Source organism: Carassius gibelio, chromosome B6, assembly GCF_023724105.1.
Source record: "Carassius gibelio isolate Cgi1373 ecotype wild population from Czech Republic chromosome B6, carGib1.2-hapl.c, whole genome shotgun sequence".
NCBI lineage: Eukaryota > Metazoa > Chordata > Actinopteri > Cypriniformes > Cyprinidae > Carassius > Carassius gibelio.
This window is the reverse complement of record NC_068401.1, coordinates 2,413,979-2,441,547: the sequence shown is the minus strand read 5'-3', so window position 1 is coordinate 2,441,547 and position 27,569 is coordinate 2,413,979. Positions and strand designations below refer to the sequence as shown.

The 27,569-nt window shown below is 32.4% G+C and overlaps 1 protein-coding gene and 1 long non-coding RNA gene across 7 annotated transcripts in view; one reads left to right on the top strand and one right to left on the bottom strand.

The window, feature by feature from the left end:
- Nucleotides 1–27,569, top strand: part of LOC127960124 (uncharacterized) — a 41,710-nt gene that overhangs the window by 9,063 nt on the left and 5,078 nt on the right. Inside the window, exons 1-5 of one of the 4 annotated variants that reach the window (XR_008154331.1) lie at nt 1,290–1,481; nt 13,074–13,220; nt 18,856–18,972; nt 26,509–26,540; nt 26,654–26,829. This is a non-coding gene — a long non-coding RNA (uncharacterized LOC127960124). Of the gene's footprint in view, nt 1–1,289; nt 1,482–13,073; nt 13,221–18,855; nt 18,973–26,508; nt 26,830–27,569 lie in introns of those variants that run through there. The other 3 variants (XR_008154328.1, XR_008154329.1, XR_008154330.1) reach the window with 3 other exon arrangements.
- Nucleotides 8,088–27,569, bottom strand: part of eya2 (EYA transcriptional coactivator and phosphatase 2) — a 34,907-nt gene continuing 15,425 nt past the window's right edge. For 2 of the 3 annotated variants that reach the window (XM_052559702.1, XM_052559701.1), the window contains exons 6-16: nt 24,940–25,016; nt 24,261–24,441; nt 23,058–23,197; nt 22,050–22,133; nt 18,850–18,939; nt 14,530–14,588; nt 13,054–13,214; nt 11,912–12,026; nt 10,642–10,763; nt 10,458–10,558; nt 8,088–9,474 (exon numbers count right to left, since the gene is read on the bottom strand). In XM_052559702.1, the coding sequence (XP_052415662.1) occupies nt 9,394–9,474; nt 10,458–10,558; nt 10,642–10,763; nt 11,912–12,026; nt 13,054–13,214; nt 14,530–14,588; nt 18,850–18,939; nt 22,050–22,133; nt 23,058–23,197; nt 24,261–24,441; nt 24,940–25,016 (1,211 nt within the window). In that variant the 3' untranslated portion in view covers nt 8,088–9,393. The remainder of the gene's footprint in view (nt 9,475–10,457; nt 10,559–10,641; nt 10,764–11,911; nt 12,027–13,053; nt 13,215–14,529; nt 14,589–18,849; nt 18,940–22,049; nt 22,134–23,057; nt 23,198–24,260; nt 24,442–24,939; nt 25,017–27,569) is intronic. The other variant, XM_052559703.1, reaches the window with a different exon arrangement.

Genomic DNA, 27,569 nt, shown 5'->3' with positions numbered 1-27,569 from the left:
GTGTGTGTGTGTGTGTGTGTGTGTGTGTCAGGAGGTCTGCGTTGGTGTTTGCTGGATGGGTGCCAGTGCTCGGGTTCAGGCAGTGCCTGTGCTCTGTGTGCTGAACTCCAGCTACAACCACACACTCAATCACCATCATGCACCGCATGACCTCTGTCGCATCTCACTCACACCGCTCTTCACTAATGACAGGAATCATACAACAACCTCTGCACTTCAGCATTAAATCAAAGGAAGATGTATGTGCACTACATCATTTGAATTAAATGGCACGATGCGACAACCTTTGTGATGGCATCAAAATTCAGAATATTTATTAATCTCACAAAATCATTTGCATTTAATCCTGGAATAAAAAAAGACAAATTATTTAAATGGTTTCTTTTATGCAATAAGAAATGATTTATTAATGCAATACTAAATATTTATTGCATAAATAAACAAAAGCCTAATAATGTAAAGTTAATAATTTGACAATACTTGATTTATTTTAATAAACAATACACAGCAATATGAGACAATTTAGCCACAGTTTTGCGACAGCATTCAAGTTAACATAAGTAAGGCTGGGGATTGAAACACTCACACTGGTCCAAAATAATCTGAAAAAAATAAAAAATAAATTATATATATCTCTCTCTATATATATATACATAACAAAAATCTGCATTTCACCCTAAAATCCAAATATATATATATATTTTAAATATTTTGTATTTTAATAACATTATTTTATTTTGTAAAAATTTTTGTATATTTAATTAACAATTATACATATATATAATCATTTCAACAATATCAGATAATCTGACCACTGATTTGATGACAATTAAGCACTTTGTGTTTTTTCAAACAATTTTTTCATGCATAAAAAACTTACACATTTCAATCTTTCATTGTGTATTATTATTAAAATTATTTATTAATTTGTTTATACAAAAATAGCCACTCATTTCATGAGAAATTCACACTTTTAAAAAACAAATCTTTTTTTTTTTCAATGATGATTCTGATTGATGACTGTACAGCAAATGCTGCTATAATTTATAAATACTTCAGTTTAGATAAATTATCTTTTGTGCACTAATTCAAATTGATTTAAATCACAAAGGGACTGAATAAAGCTGAGTAAAGTAATTAATTGGTCATTAATCTGAATACTGAGGCTGTGCAGCATTGAGTTAATTTGAGTGTGAGGTGATAAGTGCTGTATCACGGTACATGTCAGTGCATCAAGGGCACTAGAGTGAGTGAACTCACTGCTTTTACATGTTGATGGCGTGTGGCTGTGTAATCAGCAGACGCTCGAGGTCACAGTCCCTTCTGCATGCCATGTTTCTGTGCTTCCCCTCCGTCTCTCTCTGAAGCGACTCCTCAAAGTCTCTCTGGGCTGGACTCTGGAACATAGTAGACTTTGTAGCCATAAACTTGTTATGCTGAAAGCTGGATGAGTCAACAGCCGGGCTGAGCGAGCGACTTGTGTAAGTTTGTGTGTTTGATTACGTGAGCTTTGCATGGCAAAATTGATCCCCTGTTATTAGTGGACATCGGGACAAATAAACAAGTTAAAGTCAGTGTGCGGTTGAAATGCGTTTTTTGCAAATAAGAGTTTTAACAGAACTGTTTCATTGTCCTCAAAAAATTGAAGAACATGTTTGATTAAAAATTTCTGATGTAATTTGGCTGTTGAAAATAATACTAATTTAGATATTAAATATGCCATTTTAGGTTTACTAAAATTATTTTTATCTATTATTGACAATTCATGCTGTATTATTAGAGTATTATTTTGTATAATATATATAGATACTTATGTAGAATTATTTGTTCATTATTAATACATTTATATTTTATTATATTATTTGTATTATAGTTATAATTTGCATTACAATTCTGCTTTTAAATACTAAAATAAACTTATATTATGACCCTAAATAGTTCATATGTTGACATTAATTAATATATTTTAATATTATTTAACATTATTCATATTTTATCTTTATAATATAATTTATTAAATAAGTATTTATTATTATCATCATCATTATCATTATCATTTTATATATTTATATAAAATTATTCTTTATGAATTTGTTTTACTTTATAATTTATAATTTGTCACAGTCAAATTTAAAATCATATGTATTTGAAAGTAAAAATGCAGTGGAATATACTTTCTTTATTATTGTAAATTATTATTATTATTATTGTTATTATTGTTATTATCATTATTATTATTATCAGTTGTTGTATTTTATTACTTTATTTTACTTTATTTTATTTACAATTGCCTACAATTTATATATTTATTTTCTATAATATATTATAAATATTTATTATTAATAAATGAAGTTGTTATTACATAATTATATATATAATTATAATACAAATGCTATTTTTATATAATTAATTCATTTATATCACAATGCATTTAATATATATGTCTTTTTAATTTAAAATGCCATAGAACAAATAAAATAACATCTTTATTTTTCCAAAATCTGTAAATCTTTATTCTCAAATCACTTCAGACAGTTTATCTACAAAGAAGAAAAAAAAAACGGATTAATCTTTGTATTTAAAAGGGGGGAGAAAAAAGTAAATAATCAAATGTTCTAAGTTAATATTGATTTTATCAAACACGTGTAAATGGTTTAAAAGCATTGGCAGATAAATCTACCTGTGCTCTATGATCTAAACCCAGTGACATTCACATAGTTTATTATAATGACATCTAAGCCAAAACAAACAAATGAACAAACAAAGTGTTCAAATCATCATTGATCAAGTGTTTTGCTAAAAGTTCATGGGTCATTCTGTATCAGCTCAACCAGAGGTCCCCAGCGCAAATTTAGATTTTGCTAATATTTTCTCTGAAGCAAAATAAACATAGTGATGAAAACTAAAACATGAAATGTAATGGATGAATATTTCCTGAGTAATCCACTATTTTGTAGAAGGGGGTCAAAGTGGCAGTTTTCACCTGAAATTCAGATCCAAATCACAGGGAGGTAAAAATGTCTTCAGAAAGATGGCAGCATCACAATGTTATATTCACCCTGAGATAGATCTTGTAGTGAAATATGTTGACTTTACCAATCTTTGTTACATTATATGCCAATGGTGACCATTCAAAAATGGGGAAAGACCACTTTTCAATCTCCAAAGTTTGCAGACCTGTAACTCAAAAAGTATTAAAGATATATTAATGTTCTTTTAGATATTGGGTTTTAACAATCGTTCCTTCTGGCCCTTTTTGGATCCGTTCCAGAGATAATGTAATTTCATTATTGCTCCAGGAGTAAATGGTTAAATAGCTAGTACACATTTTCAATGGTCAAAAACCAAATGTGGGTCATTTTGCAAAAATATGACACTACTTTTCTTTTAAAGAGGAATGCCTGAAGAACAACTAATGTTGAAACAAACAACTGCACTGAACCTGTCTAAGTGCCATGACTATTCTTTTTCTAAAGTTTGCGCGCTTATAACTCAAGAAGTCTTAAAGATTTTCCAATATGATTTTAGATTCTAGTTCTTATTAAACTTCTCTTTTGGAATCTCCATTTTCAAGGTTTAACACTGGTCAGTCCCAGAGATATGGGGATGTCAATGTTGGATAATAAAAACTGGATCAGAATGATTATGGGCCAGTTGTTCAAAAGTAATCAGATCTGATTTTGTCCATTTGATTGAATCAAATCTTGAAAATTGGTTGTTCAAACGCAAAAAGCAAAAAAAGGAATCTGAATTTGGATTAGATCACAAAATCCAAATTTTATTATTATACTCTTTTACAACGTTTGTATAAAGCCAAATCCCCAAACGGCTGTCAATATTATATATATTTCATTTAAAGTTTTTGTTTTGTTTTGTTATCTGTGTAAATTCAATGGGATTTCTAAATCCAGATCACTCTGATCCAGATTAAACCTTTTGAACAAATGATCTCTGGCTTCTAGTTTTATTTCATTTGTGTCCCTGAAATCAGAATAATCCAATTTTTCTGGATCAAACGTATCCCAGTCTTACTAAAACGTTTTCAACAATAAAAATTGAGGAACCAAGATTGGATTTTGTGATCTAAAACAAATTCAGAATTTCTCCTTTTGAACAACCCATTTCCGATGGCCAAAAATCGATCAGATTACTTTTGAACAACTGGCTCGTGATCATTGGTGTCTCAAATGGGGCAGTCAGTGCAATTTGGGAAAGGAATCAATTAAATCTGTGTATGTGTGTGAAAATATTAAGATGTGATCATTTAAACATTTTCTTAAGTAACTAATTTAAGTACCCAGAACCCCCCCCCCCCCCCCCAACAGATTAGAGTCAGGCTACATTTATATTGTAATTAAATGATTTAATTCAGTTACATGTAACTAGTTACTCCCCAACACTGAACAGAAAACGCCTTCACCTGAAAACCTCAGAGTTGTGAAGCGAGTCATTGACATTTGCCTTCAGATCAAACTCAGTGAAGGGGTCTCAGGGGCCGCGGAGCTCCGAGTTACTCATCCAAACATTCCTTTACGAGCACTAGCTCTGACCTGTCAACACGAGCTGATCAAATAAGTGTTGAGCACACAAGCTGTGATCTGATCTGGTCTGATCTGGGGCAGGTGAGTCTCTGTTCTACTCTGTGGCCCGGACTCAAGGTGCAAAGTTGCAATGACAACAACATGAGATGCGGACTGATGGTAAAAGTGTCATCAAGGGCCATTAAAAATACACTCTTGTACAAATACGCTAGGTAAACCAGTTGTTATTTAAGATAAGATGATGTAATTGAGGTGAAGTTCCAGCAGATGACAGCAAAGCTTGTGTTATAGCAGTTCATTGAGTCTTTTTCAGGATTTTTTTTCAGTTCACCACCTTTTATAATTTGAACATTACAAACATATAAGGAATAAGTGACCATACCCCATAAGCCCCACCACACTCACTAATGCATACAGTATGCATCAACATGTAATTAAGAGCATTATAAAAGGTTCAGTGTTATCAATATGTCAATTTATTATAAGAAACACATGATTTTAACAGCCAATGACATTTAAAGATAGGGAGACTCAACTGATTTTCTACAGTTTAGTGTTAATCATCATCTAACTCAACCAGTAAAGAGCTACATTTAGCCTTAGATGTTATATGAATATAGTCCCTGAAGCATAGGTTTTATTAGCTGACAATAATAATAAATAAATAAACATTATAGGCACAAATACAAATGTACTTTTAGAATTTTTTTTTTTGAAAAATATGGTGCTATTGTTTTGGCAAGCTTAAATTAAAACTTCTATGAAAACTTGTTTGATATTCCTTTAAAATAATGTTTTAGTATATATATATATATATATTTTTTTTTTTTAAGTATATTTTACCAAGCAATTTCTTACATAATTTCTTTGAGTTCATTTGGGTTGTAACCAGAGTTTCTGTGTTTTTAATTAACTATTATTATTATTAGCTAATAGGAAGTATAGCATATCAAGTATGCTAATACTTGAAGTATAGCATACTCTAATGTGCAATAGTACTATATTTCTGTTTGAGTTTCTTCAAGTTATACCGAAATTTTATTTTGACAGGTTGTCATAAAGACATTGCCGTTTCTGTCAGTCTGTGTATACGATACGAATGAATGACGATAGTTTTATCAAATGAAATGGTTAAATCCTCTCATAGCTCACTGACATGCACATGTGTAGCATAGATCATGCATCAATATAGTGAAGAGCTGAAAACAACATGCGTGCTTCAGTGTGTGTGTGTGTGTGTATGTGTGTGTGTGTAGTAGTAGAGCACACATTCCCAGAGACGTGTATAACAACACCTTAAGTGTTCCCATAAGCAGGATTTATTGTTGTGCCCCCCTTCCTCAAATATGATGATGAAAAAAAAAAAAAAAAACTACTATAGGGGTGAAAAAATTACTTTAATCAAATAAAAAACTAAATGAATGAATTGTATTATTTACAAATCACAATTGTAGCTCTCGACATTTACCTGTGGCTATAACTTTATTATGACTCTAATTTATTTTATAGTCTCAAGGATTCAGAAATCATGCAAAAGGAAACTAAGCAGTTTTACTATGATAAAACCATGGTTTATTTTTGTAAAGGTTGTGATATGCACGTTTTTTGTTGAAGAAATTATAAAGCCTGTGTCATCTATAGCAAAAAGGCGGCCAAAAATGAAAGATTAAGTGAATATTTGAATGAAATGTTTGGTCAGTAGCCTAAACAAGGATTTGATTGTCATGTAAGTGTAACAGCAGCAATCACATGACATTTGTAATAACATGTATATAAATTGTTTATTTTGTATTTGCCTACATTATGTATTTTAACAGTGTTATTATTAACCAATCATGATTGCAAATCATTTGAATCAGTTTGGGAGTTCGTAGCGGGATCGCGAATCATTTGAGTCAGTTATGGGGATCGCGAATCATTGAGTCAGTTTGGGAGGTCGGAGCGGGATCGCGAATCATTTGAGTCAGTTCGGGAGTTCAAAGCAGGTTCGCGAATCATTTGAGTCAGTTTGGGGATCGCGAATCATTTGAATCAGTTCTGGAGTTCGTAGCGGGATCGCGAAACATTTGAGTCAGTTATGGGGATCGCGAATCATTTGAGTCAGTTTGGGAGTTCAAAGCGGGGTCGCGAATCATTTGAGTCAGTTATGGGGATCGCGAATCATTTGAGTCAGTTTGGGAGTTCGGAGCGGGATCGCGAATCATTTGAGTCAGTTTGGGAGTTCGGAGCGGGATCGCGAATCATTTGAGTCAGTTTGGGAGTTCGGAGCGGGATCGCGAATCATTTGAGTCAGTTTGGGAGTTCGGAGTGGGATCGCGAATCATTTGAGTCAGTTTGGGAGTTCGGAGCTGCTTCGTGGATCTTTTTAGTCAGTTCGGGATTTCAAAGCAGGATCGCGAATCATTTGAGTCAGTTCAGGAGTTCGGAGCTGGATCACAAATCACGAAAGATTTGCGCTCTTAAATTTTCAAATTGGCCATAACCTTTAATTCGTTACTGCCAACTGGGGTGGCAGCAGGGGTGGCAAGGCTTTCTTTTGCCACCCTATGCCAAATGCCACCCTATGCCACCGCGGTAGATCCGCCCCTGGTTGCTACATAAAATCACTTGTGTATTTTTACCACTGTACTGAACCTATTGCTCCATGTCTCTCTATATTAGAGGGCTGATAAGACTAGATATAGAGTAGAGTGTCATAAATATTTATTCTGTGTTTATTGCTTTGCCTTTTATTTTATGAAGTATATTTTATCTGTTAATACACCAAGTTGGTGCACTAACATGCATGAAGTCATGCGACAGAAAAAAAGTGTTAATGTCTGTACCATATTTGATCACAACAAAAGAGAAACAAGTAGGAAGTATTTTTCTTTTTTTTTGCAGTAAGAAAATTAAGCCCTTTTTTCTTAGATCAAGATTTGTTTACATTGCAATATGATGAAATCTAAGCACATTATAACCTAAATTCACATTACCTAAATGTAAAAAAACAAAAAACGATTTACTGCAATAGTATATATTACAGAATATAATTTTTCTACTAAATATGAACTGCTATCTATCTATCTATCTATCTATCTATCTATCTATCTATCTATCTATCTATCTATCTATGTATCTATCTATCTATCTATCTATTCAATATTTGAAAATATTAACTAATGTTATAATGAAGTGTGTGTATATATTTTATTTTTTTTCCAAATTAAATATTTTTAATTTGTATTTAATAGTTAATATTTAAAATTAATATATAAATATTACATTTACGTAATAAATGTTGTATTGTATATGTCTTATAATTAAAAATAGGTGTTTAAATGTGCTTAATCGTTATAGAAATGGCATTTACAGATTTTTCAGTTTTCAAAAAGGCTTTGTTTTGTTTAGGCAAAATACAATTTAATTTTCCTTTTGATTTTAGAGTGAAATTTTGAGCTGGATATTTCTTTGTGAGATTCATGCCCTTAAAATGACATAGTGATGCATGACTGTTTATTGCACTTAACACGAGGCAAAAGCCGCTTTATGGAGGAGACTTGAGAATGAAATTAATTTATCTTTATTCTAGTATAGTAAGCCCAGAAATAATCAACAATAAAACCTTATATACATATCATAGCGAACAGAAGAGGTTGTAAGAAGAGCACATGCAGGTCAGAGCGGCACATACAGTACAGTACAGTATATCAATTTTGAAAAAAGTAACAAATATACATCAGTAACAAACCTCATGATGTTCAGGCAAACTTCAGAGAGAAAGAGGAAGATAAGTCAGAAACTCACAGGACACTGACATTCATAAGTTAATCATGTCTTTTCTTTTTAGTACCAGTAGCAGTATCATTTACTACAATACTTGGGCTAATTTAATGGTTAGTTCATTTTTAAATCACGTCAGGGGTTTCCATTAAAATAAGTGGATTTGCAGTACTCAGTACTCAAAAAGTGAAGGGGTTAGTTTTTCTGCAGTTTTAGTACAAATCTTAATTTTAATGCATTTTTATTTAATTAACATATATTGGATTATTCCTGCGTATGGTGCAATATTAAATACATTTTGTATGATATTGCAAGAAAAATCTCAGTTCTGATTACATAAAATGATCGAATCTTTTATTTTATTTTTCTCTTCACGTTTCTGTACTTCATACATGATTTAATGTGGTAAGAATTGTAAATCGTATTTTTTTTATGCTAAAATCTTCTATTTTTACTGCCCTTTCATCCTCAAAATGAGTTGTTTCAGAATGCCTATGTTCAGAAAACAATACTAACAAACTTTCCAGCATACTGCACCCTTTACACTGTATACTGCTTATTATAAAAAATAGCACACATTTTGCATTATGATAAACATTTCAAACAGTAGTTGGCTGCATTATTGTCACCATGACTTTTTGTGGGAATGATTTTCATTATTTAGCAGTCGAAAGATGAGCTGTAAAAAGTCAAGTGCATTGCATTCTGGGATATCCATGCGTTGTGTTCCACTTTCATCTGGATTTCTGCACAAACAAAATGCACACACTCTGCACGGTATATATACAGTATATACTGCAGAAATAGCATGAGTAGTGTGATAGTATGTCATTCCGAACACAGGCTTTCTGAATCAGTCGCTGAAGGATCTTTGTTTTCAGTGCAGTGCTGTTGTGAGGAAAAGTGAGTGAATGAAAGAGCTGAGCCTCTCAGGTGGAGCGCGAGAAAAAGACAAGAGCGTTTTTCTTGGATTGATTTGAAGCAAACGTTTCCAGTAAGATTGCTGCTCCCTGCTGATTGGTCCTGCAGTTCTTGGCTGGGTCATGTGATTCGGGGGGTGAGGAGAGCGCAGACGGACAGATGCTGCCCTCTAGAGGTAATCCAGCTCAAGTGCATGACTCAACGCCTCCAGATCCGCCCGACACGTCACTCTCCAGAACGGCATGTTCTTCTGCAGGACATCACAAAATAACATTACAGTTTAATTAATGATACCGAGCAGTAGATTATATTACAGAAAAAGTAACCATGTAAGGGCATATGTTTATGCATGCATGTATGGATGTACTGTATTTAAAGGATTCCCACTTTTTAAATACTTTTTTTTTTTACTTATTAAAAAAAAAAGATATATTTGAAAGGATAAGGACTTAAGTGTATAATTGTGTGTGAATTGCACTATAAATGATAATAATAAAAAGATACAAGTACAAGACAAGTACAATTTAATATAAATATAGATGTTTAAATATTATAAAAATATTTATAAAAACTGAATATTAAAATAAATTCTAATATAAATTATATTTACATATTTTTAATAGAAATTATAATAAAATATAATATTACAAAATAAAATCATTATAATACAAATTAATATAAATAAATTATATATTTTAATATTTTAACATATTAATAGTATTGAATAGTATAACAATTTATTGAATTATAATTAAAAAGTCATTAAAATGGTATTAATATAATACAAATTAAAATTAAATAAATATAAAAGCTAATTCTAATAAAAGTGACTGAATTATATAATATATTTTAATATTTTAAAATTAATAATATTGAATAGTATAACAATTTATTGAATTATAATTTAAAATGTTATTAAAATGTTATTAATATAATATGAATTAAAATTAAATTCATATAATAGCTAATTCTAATAAAAGTGACTGAATTATGAAAATAAAACTAGTATTATTACAAATACAACTATCTAAATATATCATGTTTAATACCTTAAAAGTAATATTAATATTTTAATAATATATAGATCTTTATTATTTTCAAATGTATATGGTTTTTTGTTGTTGGTGGTGCCAGAAACAGTATTGTTAGTAAAAAGAGGCCATGTTTATTTTGTATTTATTTTTAATTTAATAACACTCATTCAGTGTGTGTTTTGCCGTTATTCCTTCATACCTTCTTGGCGACCGTCTCCTCCTCGACTCCATCTCCTACCACCACATACACGGCTCTCCGACCAAACCTCTGGGTCACGCGCTCAAAGCAGCTTTCTTTACCTAACACAGACACACAACGCTAACAATTCAGTTTCTAGATCAGGAAAACTTTCTGAAATGCAGCGTTTGAAGAGGCAGCCAACCTGTTTTGGTGGCACTGTAGATGTTCTCGATGGGAAAAGCTCCTCCGAGCCCATAGAGAAGTACTTTGGAGAGCGCTGGAATCAGCTGCGTGGTGGTGACCATCACATTCACACAGTTCGGTCTGTGAGAGGGAACAGATGAAGGATTCTTAAAGGAATACTGCAGTCATAAATAACAAATCTGGGCTGGATTTAGTTTAGCTGTTTCTCTGTAAAAACATACAGATTTAGAGCTTTGATGGAGGAAAAAAAAGTTTGATTTTTAATGGAAGCTTATTTTAGCCATCGAAGAAAAAGAGAAAACGAAATTGATTTGCTAAATATAATCTCAGAAGTGTTCGATTTAAAGTCATAACTGCAAAAAATAAAAATTGCAAAATATAACTGTATAAATTACAAGATATAAATTTTGAGTTGCAAAATCAATTGTGAAACAACTCCTATTTACAGCATATAATCTCATAATTGTGAATTAAGAATCACAAAATATAAACTCATAATTGCAAGATATACAGTAATCTCATACTGTATTTGTGAAATATAACTCATAATCGCAACACATAACATAACATAACAAAACTGCAAGATATAATCTCATAATTGCTAAACATAAACTCATAATTGCAAGTCCAAATTGGGAGATGTAAACTTGCAATTGCAATAAATAAAATAAAAATGAGTTTTGCAACAACAACAAAAAAGCTATTATTTTTTTTATTCCATTGTGAAAAAAAAAATTATGAGATGTAGATTTAAGATTTCTTAAACAATAAATGAAGCAGAATTTTATTATCCTGTGGTGAAAATAAACTCCTGTAGTTTTTATCGTATGACTTCAGACAACTTGAAATACAGTGCACTGTTCTTATGGACTACATTTACGATGGCTTTTAGCTCTTTTTGGATCTTGACAGGTTCTGGTCACTACCTAGATTTCATTAAAAAGCAGCTCGGATGATCTGCTAAACCTCAATAAGTAAAATAAGTCATGAGACAGAAATGTGTTGGCAAATGGAGTGCTATTAATCATCATATGTCAGTGTCATCAATCTTTGATGCTGACAGTGCGCTTCTTTTGCCAAAACCCATTATGTTTGACTGACACAAAACTGCTGTAACTTGCTGTAAAGTAAGTCTATTGTTAAAGGAATATTCCAGATTCAGTATCAGTGGCACGCTGTGGATTACCACAGAAGGTAGTTTCTTGTTTATTTAAGCTGGAAGAGTGCAGTAATGAGCGTCTGTGTTATGGTATGTGTGCTGTGCTCACCTGGAGTTGATGAGAGCGAGAGCTTTGAGTGCCTGCGTCAGCCACAGATCCGTCAAAACCTCCATCTCCCGCCTCAGCTGAAGCCACTCTTCCCGCTTCGGACTGCCCAACAAACCTGCAAAACAACCAAGATCCAGCGGATCATCGCACTGAAGATTCATGCATCAAACCAATTCATGAATGCTGCTTCTGAGAATCCTAAAGTAACCGGCTGGCCACGAATTCCAGTGATTTTACAGCGTTGTTTGGCACCAGTGTAACAACACATAGTCTTGAGTGACTTGCTGCTTTTATAACCACAACAATAAAATGTATGTACAAATAATTTTTTTTTTCCTAATTAATTTAATATTAAGTCATATTTAATAAGACTTTCATGAAATAAAGACACTTTCTTTCTTCTAAATAAAAAAGGCAAAAAAAAAATTCTAATATGATTTACAACAAATACTTAGGTTTATACAAAATATTTTAATATTAAATCATATTAGAATTTTTTTAAATAGAGGCACTTTTGTTATAGTGTTTTTTTCTTCTTTTTTTTATTTAATTTTTTATTTTAATATTTATTTTATAGTGTTTTTAATTCAAAACCTTTTTATTTTATTTCATATAAGGGTCAAATTAAAAGTGCATTTAAAACTTTTTACCATGGCTTCATCATATATTTTGACTTCATTTCAAAGAGCTGAAAATCCATATAAAAATGTTTTACCTATTAAATATGTAATTTGCATTAGATTGTTACAAATTACAACTGGCCAATTATATAGATTTTTTTAAATGCAGTTTTTATTTTCTAAAATCCAACACATATATATATATATATATATATATATATATATATATATATATATATATATATATATATATATATATATATATATATATATAATAACTGGGTGGTTCTTGCAGCTGGTTCTTCGCTCTAACTGTACAGTGTTTATGTTTGATGCATTAATATAAAAGTCAACTGATACGGGTTTACAGCTGTGTGTACTTCAGCTCTTTTACAACGGCTCCCAGCACGATTCGATCAGATTTGAGAACAGGATCTGTCTGTTGTGTACTAGTCTTTTCTGGCCCTGATTATGCTTGTACTCATAGCAGGGGTGTGGAGCGCTGCAGGGGTCTCTTCTCACCTCCTACATTGTTCTTGTAGGTGTTGTAGATCTCTTTGACTCGACGGTAGCGGAAGGCAAGTTTCCTCATCCAGTCGACCCCGCCGTGAACACCTGAGCCCAGGCAGAGCGTGCCTCCACCTGCTGGACTCTGGAAGCCATCCGTGCCAAAGTTATACGTGCTGCAAGTACAGACACACACACACACACACACACATGGTCAGCTTCAGATCCGCTCCACAACTCCAAACACTGTTTCTCCTGACACGCTCCTAAAAGTCTGATTAATGTCCATCGTAAAAAGTCTGGAAGCAGAGAGAGAGTCTGCCTACAAACTCTGATAAGAAACTATAATGTTTGATAACCAGTGTGTCTTCACGACATTATGTTAAAGATATAGCTCACCTAAAAATACAATTTATCAGGAGATTTGATTAAAAAAAGGTCCCTGTTTCTTTTTCATATTCAGCATCAGTTCATATTCAGTAAGCAAATAAATAAATAGGAGGAAAAAATCTGTAAAGTAAAAAATAAATAAAAATAAACTAAATAAATAAAATATATTTTTAAATAAATTAAATAATAGAATGTTTACATCATTTAATATGTTTATGGATAAACAGTAAAAAAGTGTTTTTGTTATTTTTACAAAAATTTTACACTTTTTCATAAAATATTGCTGTTTTTTCACAAATAAATTGAAAAATAAAATCAGTAAATTTCAGTAAAACCAATTAAAAATGAAAAAATCAACTGAGCTTAATATGTAAAAAATAATATTTAGTACATTTTAGTACTAAAATCAATTAAATAATATATTATAACATTTAATAAATCAAAGACTGCTTCTACTTTTTGGAGTATTTTTGTACTTTACAAAATAGCGATTACAAAATATTCCTGTTGCTTTTTTAATATAGGATCAGTTCATAGTAAATAAATAAATTGCAATAAATAAATAATTTAAAATAACAAAATCATATAGAGTAGACTGTTTTTATACATTGTCTGAGTATTTCTTCTCCTTTTCGAACTTTAAAAATATTCCTGTTTCTTTTTTTTTTTCATATAGGATCAGTTTATAGTAATTAATAAATAAAAAAAGAACCAAAAATACATTTTGAGTAAAAATCGAACATTTAAAAAAAATAAAAAATAAATAAAGGATATTCACAAAATTGCTTATTTTAAGACTGCTTTTATGGCACTTTTTTGAGTATTAAAATGGTGAGTAAATAATGACAGAAATGTATTTTTCAGAGGACTGCTCATTTAATAACTCTGTAGACGTGCTCTTAAACGTGTGATTAATGTCCATCATAAAACGTCTGGAAGCAGAGCGAGGGCTTGCCTCAAAACTATGATCAAAACCAACCAGGTTTAATACTCAATATGTCAGCAGCATGAACTACAGGATCCCTTTATGGCACATAATATCTGTTTTATTGGGAATGCTCATATTGTTGCTCGAGATAGATGAAGGAAGTCATACTCTACCTCAAGTCCTGCCCGTTGTCATCCGAGGCCACATCATCGATGTGAACTTGGTCACATTCCTGGGAAATGAAAAGAAAGCAGATATGCATGAGGCGGATATACGTTACAGCCGTGTAAAGTGATGTACTGTGTATAGACAGGTTCACCCGCCGCCGAGCCTCGGGGAACGATGGTGAGAACAAGAGTGAAATATTAAAAAAGACAAACAACGAAAAGCTAAAGCAGGCCACTGCGACCCAAGACATCCAGGCGCCTTTAACGCCGGAGGGTAAAATATCAGAAAGATGGCAGACAGAACATGATATTGGATGTTAATTAACGCTTTTGTCTTGGCTGGGTTTGTGCGTACGGCTGCCAACACACACTAATTGCGTTGTGCGACGCATAAGCTGAACATCTGCTCTGTTCTCCAGATCATTATCTAGCGTGCTGTTTTAGCAACATATGCAAATTTGATAAAAAGTTGGATTCGAACTAACAAAAACAATTGCTCAGCCTTCAGCCCTGACAAAACACATTCATGCTCTAACTATTGTTTTTCATATCTTCATAGATATGACTCAACACATCATGTTTATCTTAATAATATCATGTTGCCGACCTCCCACTGACTTCTGTTGTTCTTTAAATACTTTAATTATATTTTCTCATTTTTCTTTTTTTTTTAACAGGACTAGACTTTCACATACACCATACATATTTCTATATACACTGCTTTTTTTAACAGAAGTAGACGTTCATTGTGTTTTTTTAAATGTTTTTTTCATTAAAACGTTTTGGAGCAGTTATTTGAAACATGATATATTTTTTAAACATTATACATTTCTTTGGTATCAAATTACTGTGTCCTTGCTGAATACAAATATTTATTAAAAAAACTCCTCTTCTATCTTCTCTTCTACACTTTATCGAACATTAATTTAACATTGTCTATTTACACTAACTCCGCCCACTAACGTGTGATTGAGCTTGTCAACACAACAAAAGATGACTTGATTGTTTCCAATGATGAATGTTTTCCATCTTAGAAACAGAGAGATTGATGAGACGAGAGAAGAGAGATTGATGTCAAATTTACCATCCCTCCCATAGACACTGCATTAGAAACACTCTCGCATTAGCATTTTTCTTTTTTTTTTCTTTTTTGTAATTTGATGCAAAGATGATATAATACAAAGAATAGTGTTATAAATGTACAAACATCAAATAATAATAATAATAATAATAATAATAATAAAAAATAAAAAATATTTACGATTTACGATGCTGATGACCCTTAAATGCATCATCACAGTCTTCTGAAAAGGGTCCATTGTACCAATAATGTGGCATCCATTTAATCATTTGAAATAACATTATAATTTACACTCAGTACATCATTATTGCATTCTGTTTTATAATGCACTTCAATACTGAGGTGTAAATAATTGCCAATATTTGCAATTAGTTGCAATCTATAACTATTTGCACTTAGTGTAAATAAAATCTCACAAAAAAATACTGCTCTTTTCACTGTGTAGATAGAATCCATTGTTATTTACACTTAGTGGAAATAAATGCTGCCTTAATTTAAGTTTTCTCATAAAATATGTTTCTAGTAATTTAAAACAATTGCAATACTAAAACTAAGTCAATAAAAGAAATACATTTATTTGAGGTTGAATTTTTTTTAAACATTATTGATCTCTTTGGTATCACTTTTAACCACTTTAAAGTGTCTGTCCTTAATAAAAAATATTAATTTACCCCCCCCCGCCCAAAAAAAAAAAAGTTTCATTATAGCTATAGTTTTAGTTGGATACGTTGTCTACCAAACATTATTTTTTGTCAGAATATTTATAGTAAAAATAAATACATTTAAATAACATAATGAAAGAATAATAATACAATAATTCCATTGCTTTGTTGTTGTTCTTCTATTTCTTTTAATGCTTGACAGACGTGGTCACTCTTGAACAATTGTGCTATTCTCTACCGAACATCACCTCATTTTTATTTATTTTTTATTATTAATTAAAGCATTAAATGACCAAGTTAGGCCATTAATGATGTGTATTTCTAAGCTGTTGCCCCTGTGCAGTCATTCAGTTCCCCAGATGACATGTTTGAATAGACTGAACTCTCAGTGTTTGAATGCTTGGACTATTTGAGGGCAATTAAAGAACAAGAGGGAAGGGGGCCGACATTAAAACCTGCTCAAGAAATAATGGTGTGTGTGCCCTCCACCCGTGGGTTGTTGTTCCTCCCCGGGACAAATTTTCTTTTCAGTGGCAGCCACACACCCCTAATTAAGACCTCAGGTGCTGTCAGGGTTTCTGCTGCACCCCCTCCAAAGCTTTTAGAGAATCTAATCCCTCTTTTCTTCACGCAGAGGGCAAACCCAGGTCTTTCACACACTGACTCTGCATTACTGTTCAACAAACACACATAAACAGCTCTAAATTCACTTTTGAAATAAATAATAAATATTTCGCTAACACTTTATAATAACTGCATGCTATTAATCATTAGGAAACAGTTAATTCATCATTTATAAAGCATTAATAGACATTTATAAGCAGTTTATAAATACAGATATAAATGCTTTATACCTGATTTAAAAGCATATCTATAATGTATTTAATAATTGTTTTTGATCAATTTATCATTTCTAAATTAAGTATAGCATTATTTACACCCCAGTTATTAAGGAGTTGTCAGTGGTTCATAAGATCACTTAGAAATTGTAAGTAAATGATTAATAAACTATTTAAATGTGCATTCATACATCTTTTTATTCAGACATATAGTAATATAGTTACTTATAGTGTTAATAAATGGTTTATTAACATGTATTTCTACTGTAATTCAGGGTTAATTCATGTAGTTGTTAGTGAACTATTTTTGTGAGCTCATCTAAAGTGAGGACTATTTATGCCTTGTAAAGCTTTTACAAATGAGATTTAAAGGCTGTTAATATTTCTATGTTCTGTATCACTGTGTTGTGTTTGTTTCTGTTTTTTGTTTAGAAGTTAACTGAGCCTTTCAATATCCTTTATAAATGCTTTACAAGGCATAACTAGTCCTCACTTTAGATGAGCTCACATAAATAGTTAACTGACCACTACTAAATGCTTTATAACTACCTGAATTTACTACATTTCTTGTGATCTTATGAATCTCTGGCAACTCCTAAATAACTGGTTTGTAAATAATGCATTTTCTCAAACATTGAGAAATGATAAATTGATCATGAATAAAGTATGAAATTACACATTATAGATATGCTTTTAAATCAAGAAAAAAGCATTTATATCTGTATTTATAAACTGATTATTACTGTCTATTAATGCTTTATAAATTATGAATTATCTGTTTACTAATGCTTAATTAATGATTAATAGTGTGCAGTTATTATAAAGTGTTACCCATATTTCTTATCAGCTATGAATACGTGTTTTGCCGAAGTCTGCTCATCAAGGCTGCATTAATTTGATTAGCAAAACTTTAAAAACAGTGATTTATTACTACAATGTAATATAATTGTTTTCTATGTGAATGTATTGTAAACAGTCATTTATTCCTGTGATCAAAGCATAATTCTTCCAGTCTTCAATGTCACGTGATCTTCAGAAATCACTCTAATATGCCGATTTGCAGCTCAATAAATATTTCTGATTATTATCAATGTTGAAAACAGTTATGCTGCTTCTTGTTTTTGAGGAAACTGTGATGCATTTGATTTTTCAGGATTCTTTGATGAATGTAAAGTTGAAAAGAACAGCATTTTATTTGAAATAGAAGTCTTTTATAGCATTATAAATACACTTAGTGTCACTTTTGATTAAATTAATGCATCCTTGCTGAATAAAATGACACAATTCTTTTTGAAAATCTTTAAATGGTAATGTACATATTTTTAAGTAGTCTTTATGATGAGTTATTTAGCTGTTTCTATGCATAATTGTGAAAAAAGCACAGACAGTTTCTACAGCTATCAGATAAACACAAGGACACATCATGATTTCTTCCTCATATTTTGGTCTGGGTGGTTTAATGTGAGGAATATTACAAGAATGTGTCAACTCATGGAGTTCAAAAAACAACAAACAACAACAACAACAAAAAAACAGCAGGAACTATTTTAAATATGCTGAATTATAATGCACGACGACATCAAATTAGTAAACACATTAAAGAAATGGTGACGTGAGAGGAGACAATTCCTACCAATAAGAGAAGTTCATATCTGGATTACTTGATTCTGATTGGCCAGTTTTATTTATGAATTAACATTGAACATTTGTGTTAGTTTCGTGTCTCATATGATGTTCGGCTCACCTCCAGGTCGTTGAAAAACAGACGTGAATCGGCCAAGTTGAAGATCATCTCCTCCATCCACAAGCCTAGAGACACAGCCTTGCCAGAGTCCTGGATCAAAACACAGAAAACACATCAATACAGGTGACGATTGCGTTATCTCAGTCGGAGAGGGAACGTGTGGTGCAACAGGTTTTTGTCCAACAAGAATGCAGATCACTGTGCTTTCAATCAGAAGCGTGTCAAACTACGTCTCCTTCTCTTGTTTTCTCTTCAGTTTGTAGGTGAAGCTAACATAAGCTAATGCATTGTGTGCTGCGGCTCAATGCCAGCTGCGTAACTAGCCTCTAACTCCTCCGTTTGGCAGCGGATCAAGCTGTAGGTGTCAGCCAGAGGTTAGAGTCAGATTAACAACGAAACGGCTCTTCCTCTTCGCCTAATCATTGTCAGCACAGGAGCTGTGAGTTTGTCCTGCTTTAATTAAGATAATAACCTGTAATCTGCCGTCATGAATGGATGACTTCATTACAGGGGGCAGTCAAACACAATAATAGATGCACCACTTTAGAATTACGACTGAACATTTGAGAATGGGTTTTTAGGAACGACTGTAGTGAAGTTACGACATATGCTATTAAAAAAAAAAAAAAAAAAAAAAAAAAAAAAATTGGGATGAAATGCATTTGTAAATATGAAATATATCCATCTATCTATCTATCTATCTATCTATCTATCTATCTATCTATCTATCTATCTATCTATCTATCTATCTATCTATCTATCTATCTATCTATCTTTTCTTATTATAAAAATATTGAATTAATAATTTTGAATAATTTCCTGAATATTTTGGGTTATTTTTTTTATTATTTTTTTATGCCAAAAATCATTAGGATATTAAATAAAGATCATGTTCCATGAAGATATTTTGTAAATTTCCTACTGTTAATATATAAAAACAATTTTTGATAAGTAATATGCATAGCTAAGAACTTCATTTGGACAACTTTAAAAGCAATTTTCGCAATATTTCGATCTTTTTTTGCACCCTCAGATTCCAGATTTTCAAATAGTTATATCTCAGACAAATGTTGTCATATCATACATCAGTGGAAAGCTGATTTTTTCAGCATTCATGCGATTTATAAATCTCAATTTGGAAAAAAAAATACCATTATTTATGGTTTTGTGGTTTAGGATAGCATTTGTAATTTAAGTTTTGTGAATGGGAATTCCTCTTTTGCTGTGTTATAAGCCGTGTGTTATATCGAATTTGCAATCTTGGTTTCACGTTTTACAAGAACAGATAATAGTCTGTTTTGCTTAAATCCATACACCTTCCACTTTTTATGACTACAACAAAAAATTAATTTATTGTTATTCTTAATTAAAAAGCACAACCATAAAACAGTAGGCTATATTGACAAACTAGCTTACATAACGTTTATTAACAAAAACAAATAAGACAAAGTAAAAGAATGTTTAGAAAACCGAGGAATCAAATAAATAAAACAACAACAAAAATTAAAGAAAGCCTCCATAGCGTAACATGAGGTAAACAGCAAAGATAAAACGCTTTTCAAAACAAAAACAAAAAGTAAAACTAAACTGTGTTAATGAACACAAATTAGCAAACAGGTGTCTTTGATCACCCTGAGAGGTTCTGCTTTCAGTAGGTCGAGTCTTGCTTTTGGCCAATCAGTCCAAACAGTGATGAGCTTATGGCTTTGACATAAAGTACATATAAAAAAGTGTGTTAAATATCCTGTTACTTAAAGATACGAAATCTGAGCCAATGCAATGTTTGTCTCTTTGTCTGTCCGTAAGCGGCTTTGTCATGACACACATCAAACTTGTTCCTATTTAACTCAAGCCCAATTCTAGTTTCATATGGATGTTTTCTTTGATTTGCTATCTCCAGTGGATTCCTGCCGCAGTAATAAGCTACTCTGGAGCCTTTTTCCTGGATCTGAAATTAGACACATTAGTCACGGCAACATTTCTGCAATCCTCAAAAAGAAAAGTCCAAAGATCTGCGCGCTCGAGATGGCCAGGAGTTTCTCAGTCTCTTATGTGTCACGTCAAATCCGCAAGGGATCGTGGGAATTCAAAATAGATTGCGGGCCAAGAAAAAGAAACATGACCATTGTTTCTCCATCAGCTGCCTGCATGAGATTGCGTAGAAGTTCATGAGCCGTCAATCAAACCAAAACGTCTGCAGCAGAAGGAGCGTCATTATATCTTTCACTGTTCATTTAGTTCTTCCGCATTTACTGTCTGCTGACGACGTTACTGTGGAACAGCTGTGGAACATATTTATTTATTATGAAAGAAATCATGAGGGACTTTTGTTGCTGCTAACTTTTAGGGCTTTACATGGATTCAAATCAAACAAATGTGATTTTTACGCATTTAAATTTTTGCTGAAATTTATTCAGCTGTTTATATGATATATAAACCACCAAAAAATTTTAAATTTTGAAAATTTTAATTTTCAAAAATACTGACAAAATGAAATGCATCATGGTTTTCACAAAAACACGAAGCAGCACAACGGTTTTCAACATTAATAACAATAATCAAAAATGTTTCTTGAACAGCAAATCAGCATATCAGAATGATTTCTGAAGATCATGTGACACTGAAGACTGGAGGAATGATACTGGAAATACAGCTTTGCATCACAGAAATAAATTACATTTGAAAATATATTCACACATGAACTAGGTTTTTTATATTATAATAATATTTTCCTGTTTTTACTGTATTTGTGATCAAATAAATGCAACATTTGTAAGCATAATAGATTTTAAAAACATTGAAAAGCTTTCTGACCCCAAACTTTTGAATGGTATTGTAAATAAGGTGAAACACAGAAAACACAAAACACAAAATATTAAATCATATTTTGTATTAAATATATATATATATATATATATATATATATATATATATATATATATATATATATATATATATATATATATATATATATATATATATATAATGTTATATTTAATACAAATATGATATATAATACGATATATATAGTTATGAATATATATAAATATGCTATATTTGTGGTCTGTACTGTTATTGTTAAATAGAATTACACATACCACATTAAAGATTTAATACAAATATATATTTTTTTCATTTTTTTCTTCCAAAACTAAAGCCATGTGAAGTTGAGTTGTGTGAGTGGAAGAACTGGTTTGTACCTTGCCGAAGCGTGTGGAAAATGTCCCCGTCAGGAGCGAGTGGAAAATAATGATGGTCTCATCCAGGTCCCAAATAAACACTCTCTATACACACACACACACACACACACACACACACATGATGAGAATGAGCACAAATATAATCTGCTTACTCATCAAGAAAGGTATTTACTCCAAAACACTGCACATTATCTCAGTGCTGTGTTCATGATAATAATTGCTGATAATCTTAATAGGTTCAGCCTTTTTTCACAGTTTGAGGGCAGACAGGCAACGCTCTGAATCCATTGTTCATAAACATTTTACATTTTATTTGTCTGGTAATCAAATACCCATATCAATATTTTAATATAAAGCATTGAAAAATAAATGGAGTTGAATCAATGGAGCAAAGAATACATTATTTAAATTAATCATTTTACTTCAGTCTCCTTTTTAGTTAGTAGAGTTTTGAAGCTTTTATTGCTCTTATTTGTTTATTGTATGCAGAAGATTAACTCAGACATTCTGCTAAAAATCCATCCGACACTCATTCAGGTTTGGAGAACCATAAGGGTGAGTAAATAATGACAAAATGTTCATTTTGGGTGAACTGTCTGTTTAAACGATAAATCGCATCCAAAATAAAAGTTTTTGTTTACATCTGATATGTATTTGTATTGTGTTTATTTATTATGCATATATAAATACACACACATACAGTATATATTTTGAAAACGTTTACACGTACATTCATTTATATTTTACATTATATATAAATATATTTACTATATAAACAGCATATTTTTCTTAAATATAAACATGCATGTGTTTGTATTCATATATGCCTGATAAATATACACAGTACACGCTCATATATTATGTAAACAATAACTTTTATTTTGGATGGATTAAGCGTTTGAATGAGGTTTTTGTCAGACATCATTACACAACTCTGGATTGGTTGTGAGAGTAATCCCTTCGTGCCGAAGCACAGGAATCTTAATGAAAGGGACACAGCGTCTGTACCTCGATGTCAGAGTCCAGAGGGGGGACGGGGTCATTGGCCCTCTTCCTGCCTCTCAGCTTCCCATCAGAGCTGCGTCTCGCTGGAGCGCCTTCCTGCTCCTTTCCTGGAGTCGGAGGACTCGTGGGAGCACGGTACTCTGCTGTTACACACACACACACACACACACACACACGTGCATGTGATGACATGTCATTTACATACAGACATACAACCTTTTAAATACTTCAATACCAGGGAAAATAGTCCTGAAAGTTTCACTTTAGCACTATTGTATTAAATACTTAAGTACATCACACATAATAAGTCATATACTTTGCACTATTTTTCAAATATAGCATAATTTGGCTACTTTAATGTTTTGTAGTATCTTTGTAACATTAAAACTTTGTTTTACATTACTATAAATTACGTATATAGACTATATATTTCTATATATTTTTTCTATACATAGACTCGATATAAATTGGATATATAGGCTATATAAACTTTACTCAGACTATAGTTCATAGAAATGTTTTAAATTTTGCAAGTTGGCACTCTAAATATATGTGCCACTTTTCATAGTATTTATTTTTTTTTTTTATTTCAGACAGTTTTTTTATACTCATTTTTCTACACATTGAGCATTTTATACTATTTTGTATTGGAATTTCTTCAGTATTCCCTATATTTAGCTAGATATTAAAGCAACTTCAAAAATGTTTTTTAAAGTCTGTTTGAGAAAGTTGACTATTTGTTTTGTTTGTATATATAAATATCCAAAAAAAAAAAAAAACTTTTTCTCAATAACTCTATAACTTTTTCATACTATTGAGCTTTGCTTTATACTCAAATTACATATACTGTACAGAGAGACAGAAAAATTAAAGTATTTTAAACCAATTAAAATATTTTTAAAAATATATTTCATATTACTTTTCATAATATTTTTCATAGTATTTTCATAAATATTCAATATGTATATTTTGCTTGTTTTTACTCAGATTACATTTTGAGGAAAACATAGTAAATCAGCTATTTCAATAAATGATATTTCAACTTTATTTATATAAATATTTCACATACTTTTTTGAACTTTCATATAGTTTTTTAAACTCATTTTTCATAATATTTCTCATACTATTTTTAATAAATACTCCCTATATCTAATATAAAAATAACACACTGTTAATCAGCTTCATACTTTTCCCCATAGAGCTCACCTGTGTGTGATTCCGGGCTGTGATTGGTCGATACAGCGGGATGATCTGTGTGCTGATAGGGTATCGCCGTGGTGATGGCTGAGGGTGTGATATTGCTGGTTGTGATGTATGGGCTGTTGTAGTGTGTGTTGTAGTATGGCGAATATTGACTTTGGCTGTAGCTAGAATACGCTGAGAAGTCCTGATGGAGACAATGACATGAATGAATCATCTCAGACTGCTAGCCTACAAATTACTTTCTATGCCTTGTTTTGTCTAAACCCCACTGCAGCATTCATTGATGGTTTGCTAATACACAGTGGAAGACTATATATGACTATAATGTACTAAAAATGCCATGGTTTTATCATTTAAGGCATGCCGCTTTTTTTTTTTTTTTTTGGCAAAGGTACAACCAGTGTTGCCAAGTCCACGTTTTTTCCACGCCATTGGGCTAATTTAACACTGTTGCTGCAAATTTTACCTGGGAACCCTGCCAAAAAAACTTTTATTTTACCCCCAGAACATGATTTCTACCAATGGACCGCTCAAAACGTGATTGGGATATTTTTGAGTAACAAATTTGGGGGTTTTGTTGTGCAAATCTGGCAACCCTGGATACAACATATATCAGTCTCCAAGGGTGATTGTAGTCCATCAGCAAAGGTGCTGTGTGATGCATTTTCCTAATTTGACCCACCTGCTGAGCAGGACTGAACGGTGTTGAGCCTGTGATGCTGTTCGCACCCTGGAAAATTCCAGAAGAAATGCTGCCGCCTGGAAAAGAAGCACAAAGCTAGTTTAAGAGCGTACATCGAGCTGACTGTGGTAAAGATACTCCAAAGCGCACGATCCAACACAAACACAACGCAGGAAACACGACAGGCAGTGGCCGAGGAACGTCTGGTGAAATATAGACATGTTAAAAAGACCCAGAGAAAGTCTGCTTGATATATGACTAGAAAAACAGTTGAGGTGAGAAAGGGCAGTGTGGAGCCCAGAGCAAATCCGTCTCCGTTATCGGACTTTCAGAGTCTGAATGTCTTTCTCCAGGCCCGTCTAGTTCCCTTTTTTCTGTCTCGTTCCCTTCATATTCCTGCTCTTTGGCTTTCTGAAACCCGCCCTAGATAAATGAGTGTGTCAAAACAGCACCAAATCTCCAAGGAAGCAAGCGAAAAGCCTTCAAAGGCGGAGAGAGGGAAGTGGGCGAACGCCGGGGCCGTGTTTCTGATTTTCTCCACAGCGGTGAAACGCGAGGACCTTTGGCACCCGGAGAAGGGTTATTTATTTCATGCTACAGCGGGTCTCCTGTTGGAATTCGTCTATAAATCAAACGAGACCGGCGAGATGTAGTGCGTTTTCCCAGACCCATTAGAAATCCATCCATTTCACAAGCAGACAATTGTACAGTAAATGATGTCTCGGGATGCTTATGAATAACCGCAAATCCCTCCCATACATTATAGATTATATTATCTGCCACAGCACTAATAACTCATTGATTACGCTAATTAGACAGACAGGAAGTAGATGTCTTGTGCTTTATGACTTTGAATGTCTGAACACAAAAATTTTTGGGATCAGTGAGAGTTTAATGTTTTTTAAAGATGTCTCTTCTAATCGCCAAAGCTGCTTTTATTTGACTAGAAATACATTAATATTGTGAAATAGTTTTATAATTTAAAATAAATTATTTATATTATAATATTTTGTAAAACTTAATTTATTCCTGTGATCAAAGCTGTATTTTCAGCATCTTTCCTCCAGTCTTCAGTGTCACGTGATCTTCAGAAATCATAATAATATGATGATCTGACGCTCATGAAACATTTCTGATTATTATCAATATTGAAAATAGTTTTGTGTTAGGAATAGACTGATATTCAAATCAGGATTCACTGAAAATCATTAACACATTTGGCATGTCAATAGTTTTAGAAATAAATGAAACCAAACCTTTTCGCATGTACCAATTTTTACAAAGAGGACGATTTTAGTGAAGAATGAATTCCTGATCCTCCCACAAATGTAATTTTAGTATTATTTATATACTTTTTTATTATTATTATCTAATTTTCATTAGTTTTTTTATCATTTTGTATGCACTTTTGTTGTTGTATTATGATTATTATTTTTGTAACATTATGATTCAGTTTCAATTTGGTTTTAAGTTGATTTCTTTTTAGTCATTTTAGTGCTCAAACTAATTTCAGTTCACGGAAAAACCCTTCAGTTTTCTTCAAAGCATCTCCTTTTGTGTTCCATGCAGGAAACCTCATCAGGCTTTGGGATGCCAAGCGGGTGAGTAAATGATGAGGACTAGTAAATAATCCTGTCCCTTTAAAACTGAAAACGTGCCTGGTGCCACTTCACCTCTGACCTTGACTGAGAGCGGTCAATTTCACACTGCTAAGCCAAAATCAGGACTGCGGGCAGAAGAGGATCCGACGCTCAGATCCCGTCTGAGACTCACTCCCACACTAACACGCTCCACCAGAGGCCGGCGTGTAGCAGAGAGAGGTTCTGACCTCCTGAGAGAGCGAGAGAGACGCCTGACGCCAGGAGCCAGACCGCGCATAATGGGGAACAGGTGTGTGTGTGTGTGCTCTTGTTTTTGTGACATATCAGGACACAACTCTGTATAATGACATGGGTATGACACAGGTATTACAAGGAGAGGGTGACTTATGAGGACATAACCCATGTCCCCATTTCTCAAAACACTTATAAATCATACAGAATGAGTTTTTTTGAGAAAGTAAAAATGCACAAAGTTTCCTGTGAGGGTTAGGGTTAGGGGTAGGGTTGGTGAAGGGCCATATAATATACAGTTTGTACAGTATACACACCATTACACCTATGGGATGAACCTACTTTACACAAAAACAAACGTGTGTGTGTGTGTTGGAGGGATCGACTACAGACTCCACCTGAAAAATCAGTGTTTGTAGGTATTTGTTAAATATAAATGTGTATTTGTTAATAAGTGAAGTTGTATTTGTAAAAATTGCAGTTGATAATACGTTTTACGTACATGACTTTTTGGATACTTAATTAAACGGTGGTCAAATATGTATAATGATGCTAAACTGTTTCCTACATGGATGTACTAGTATCACACCATAGTCCGGATCTCATGTCTGAGATTTTCTGATAAGAGGACACTTTTTTGTTTTTTTTCAAAAACATAAATAAGTTTGAATAAGGTTCAGCTGAACACCGCTTTTCCTCATATTCACTGCATGCAAAGTCCAAAACTGCAATTCGGTTGCAGAATTAAATGGAAGAATTAAACTTCTGGTTTCGTCTGGTCAGAGGTTGTGGCACTGA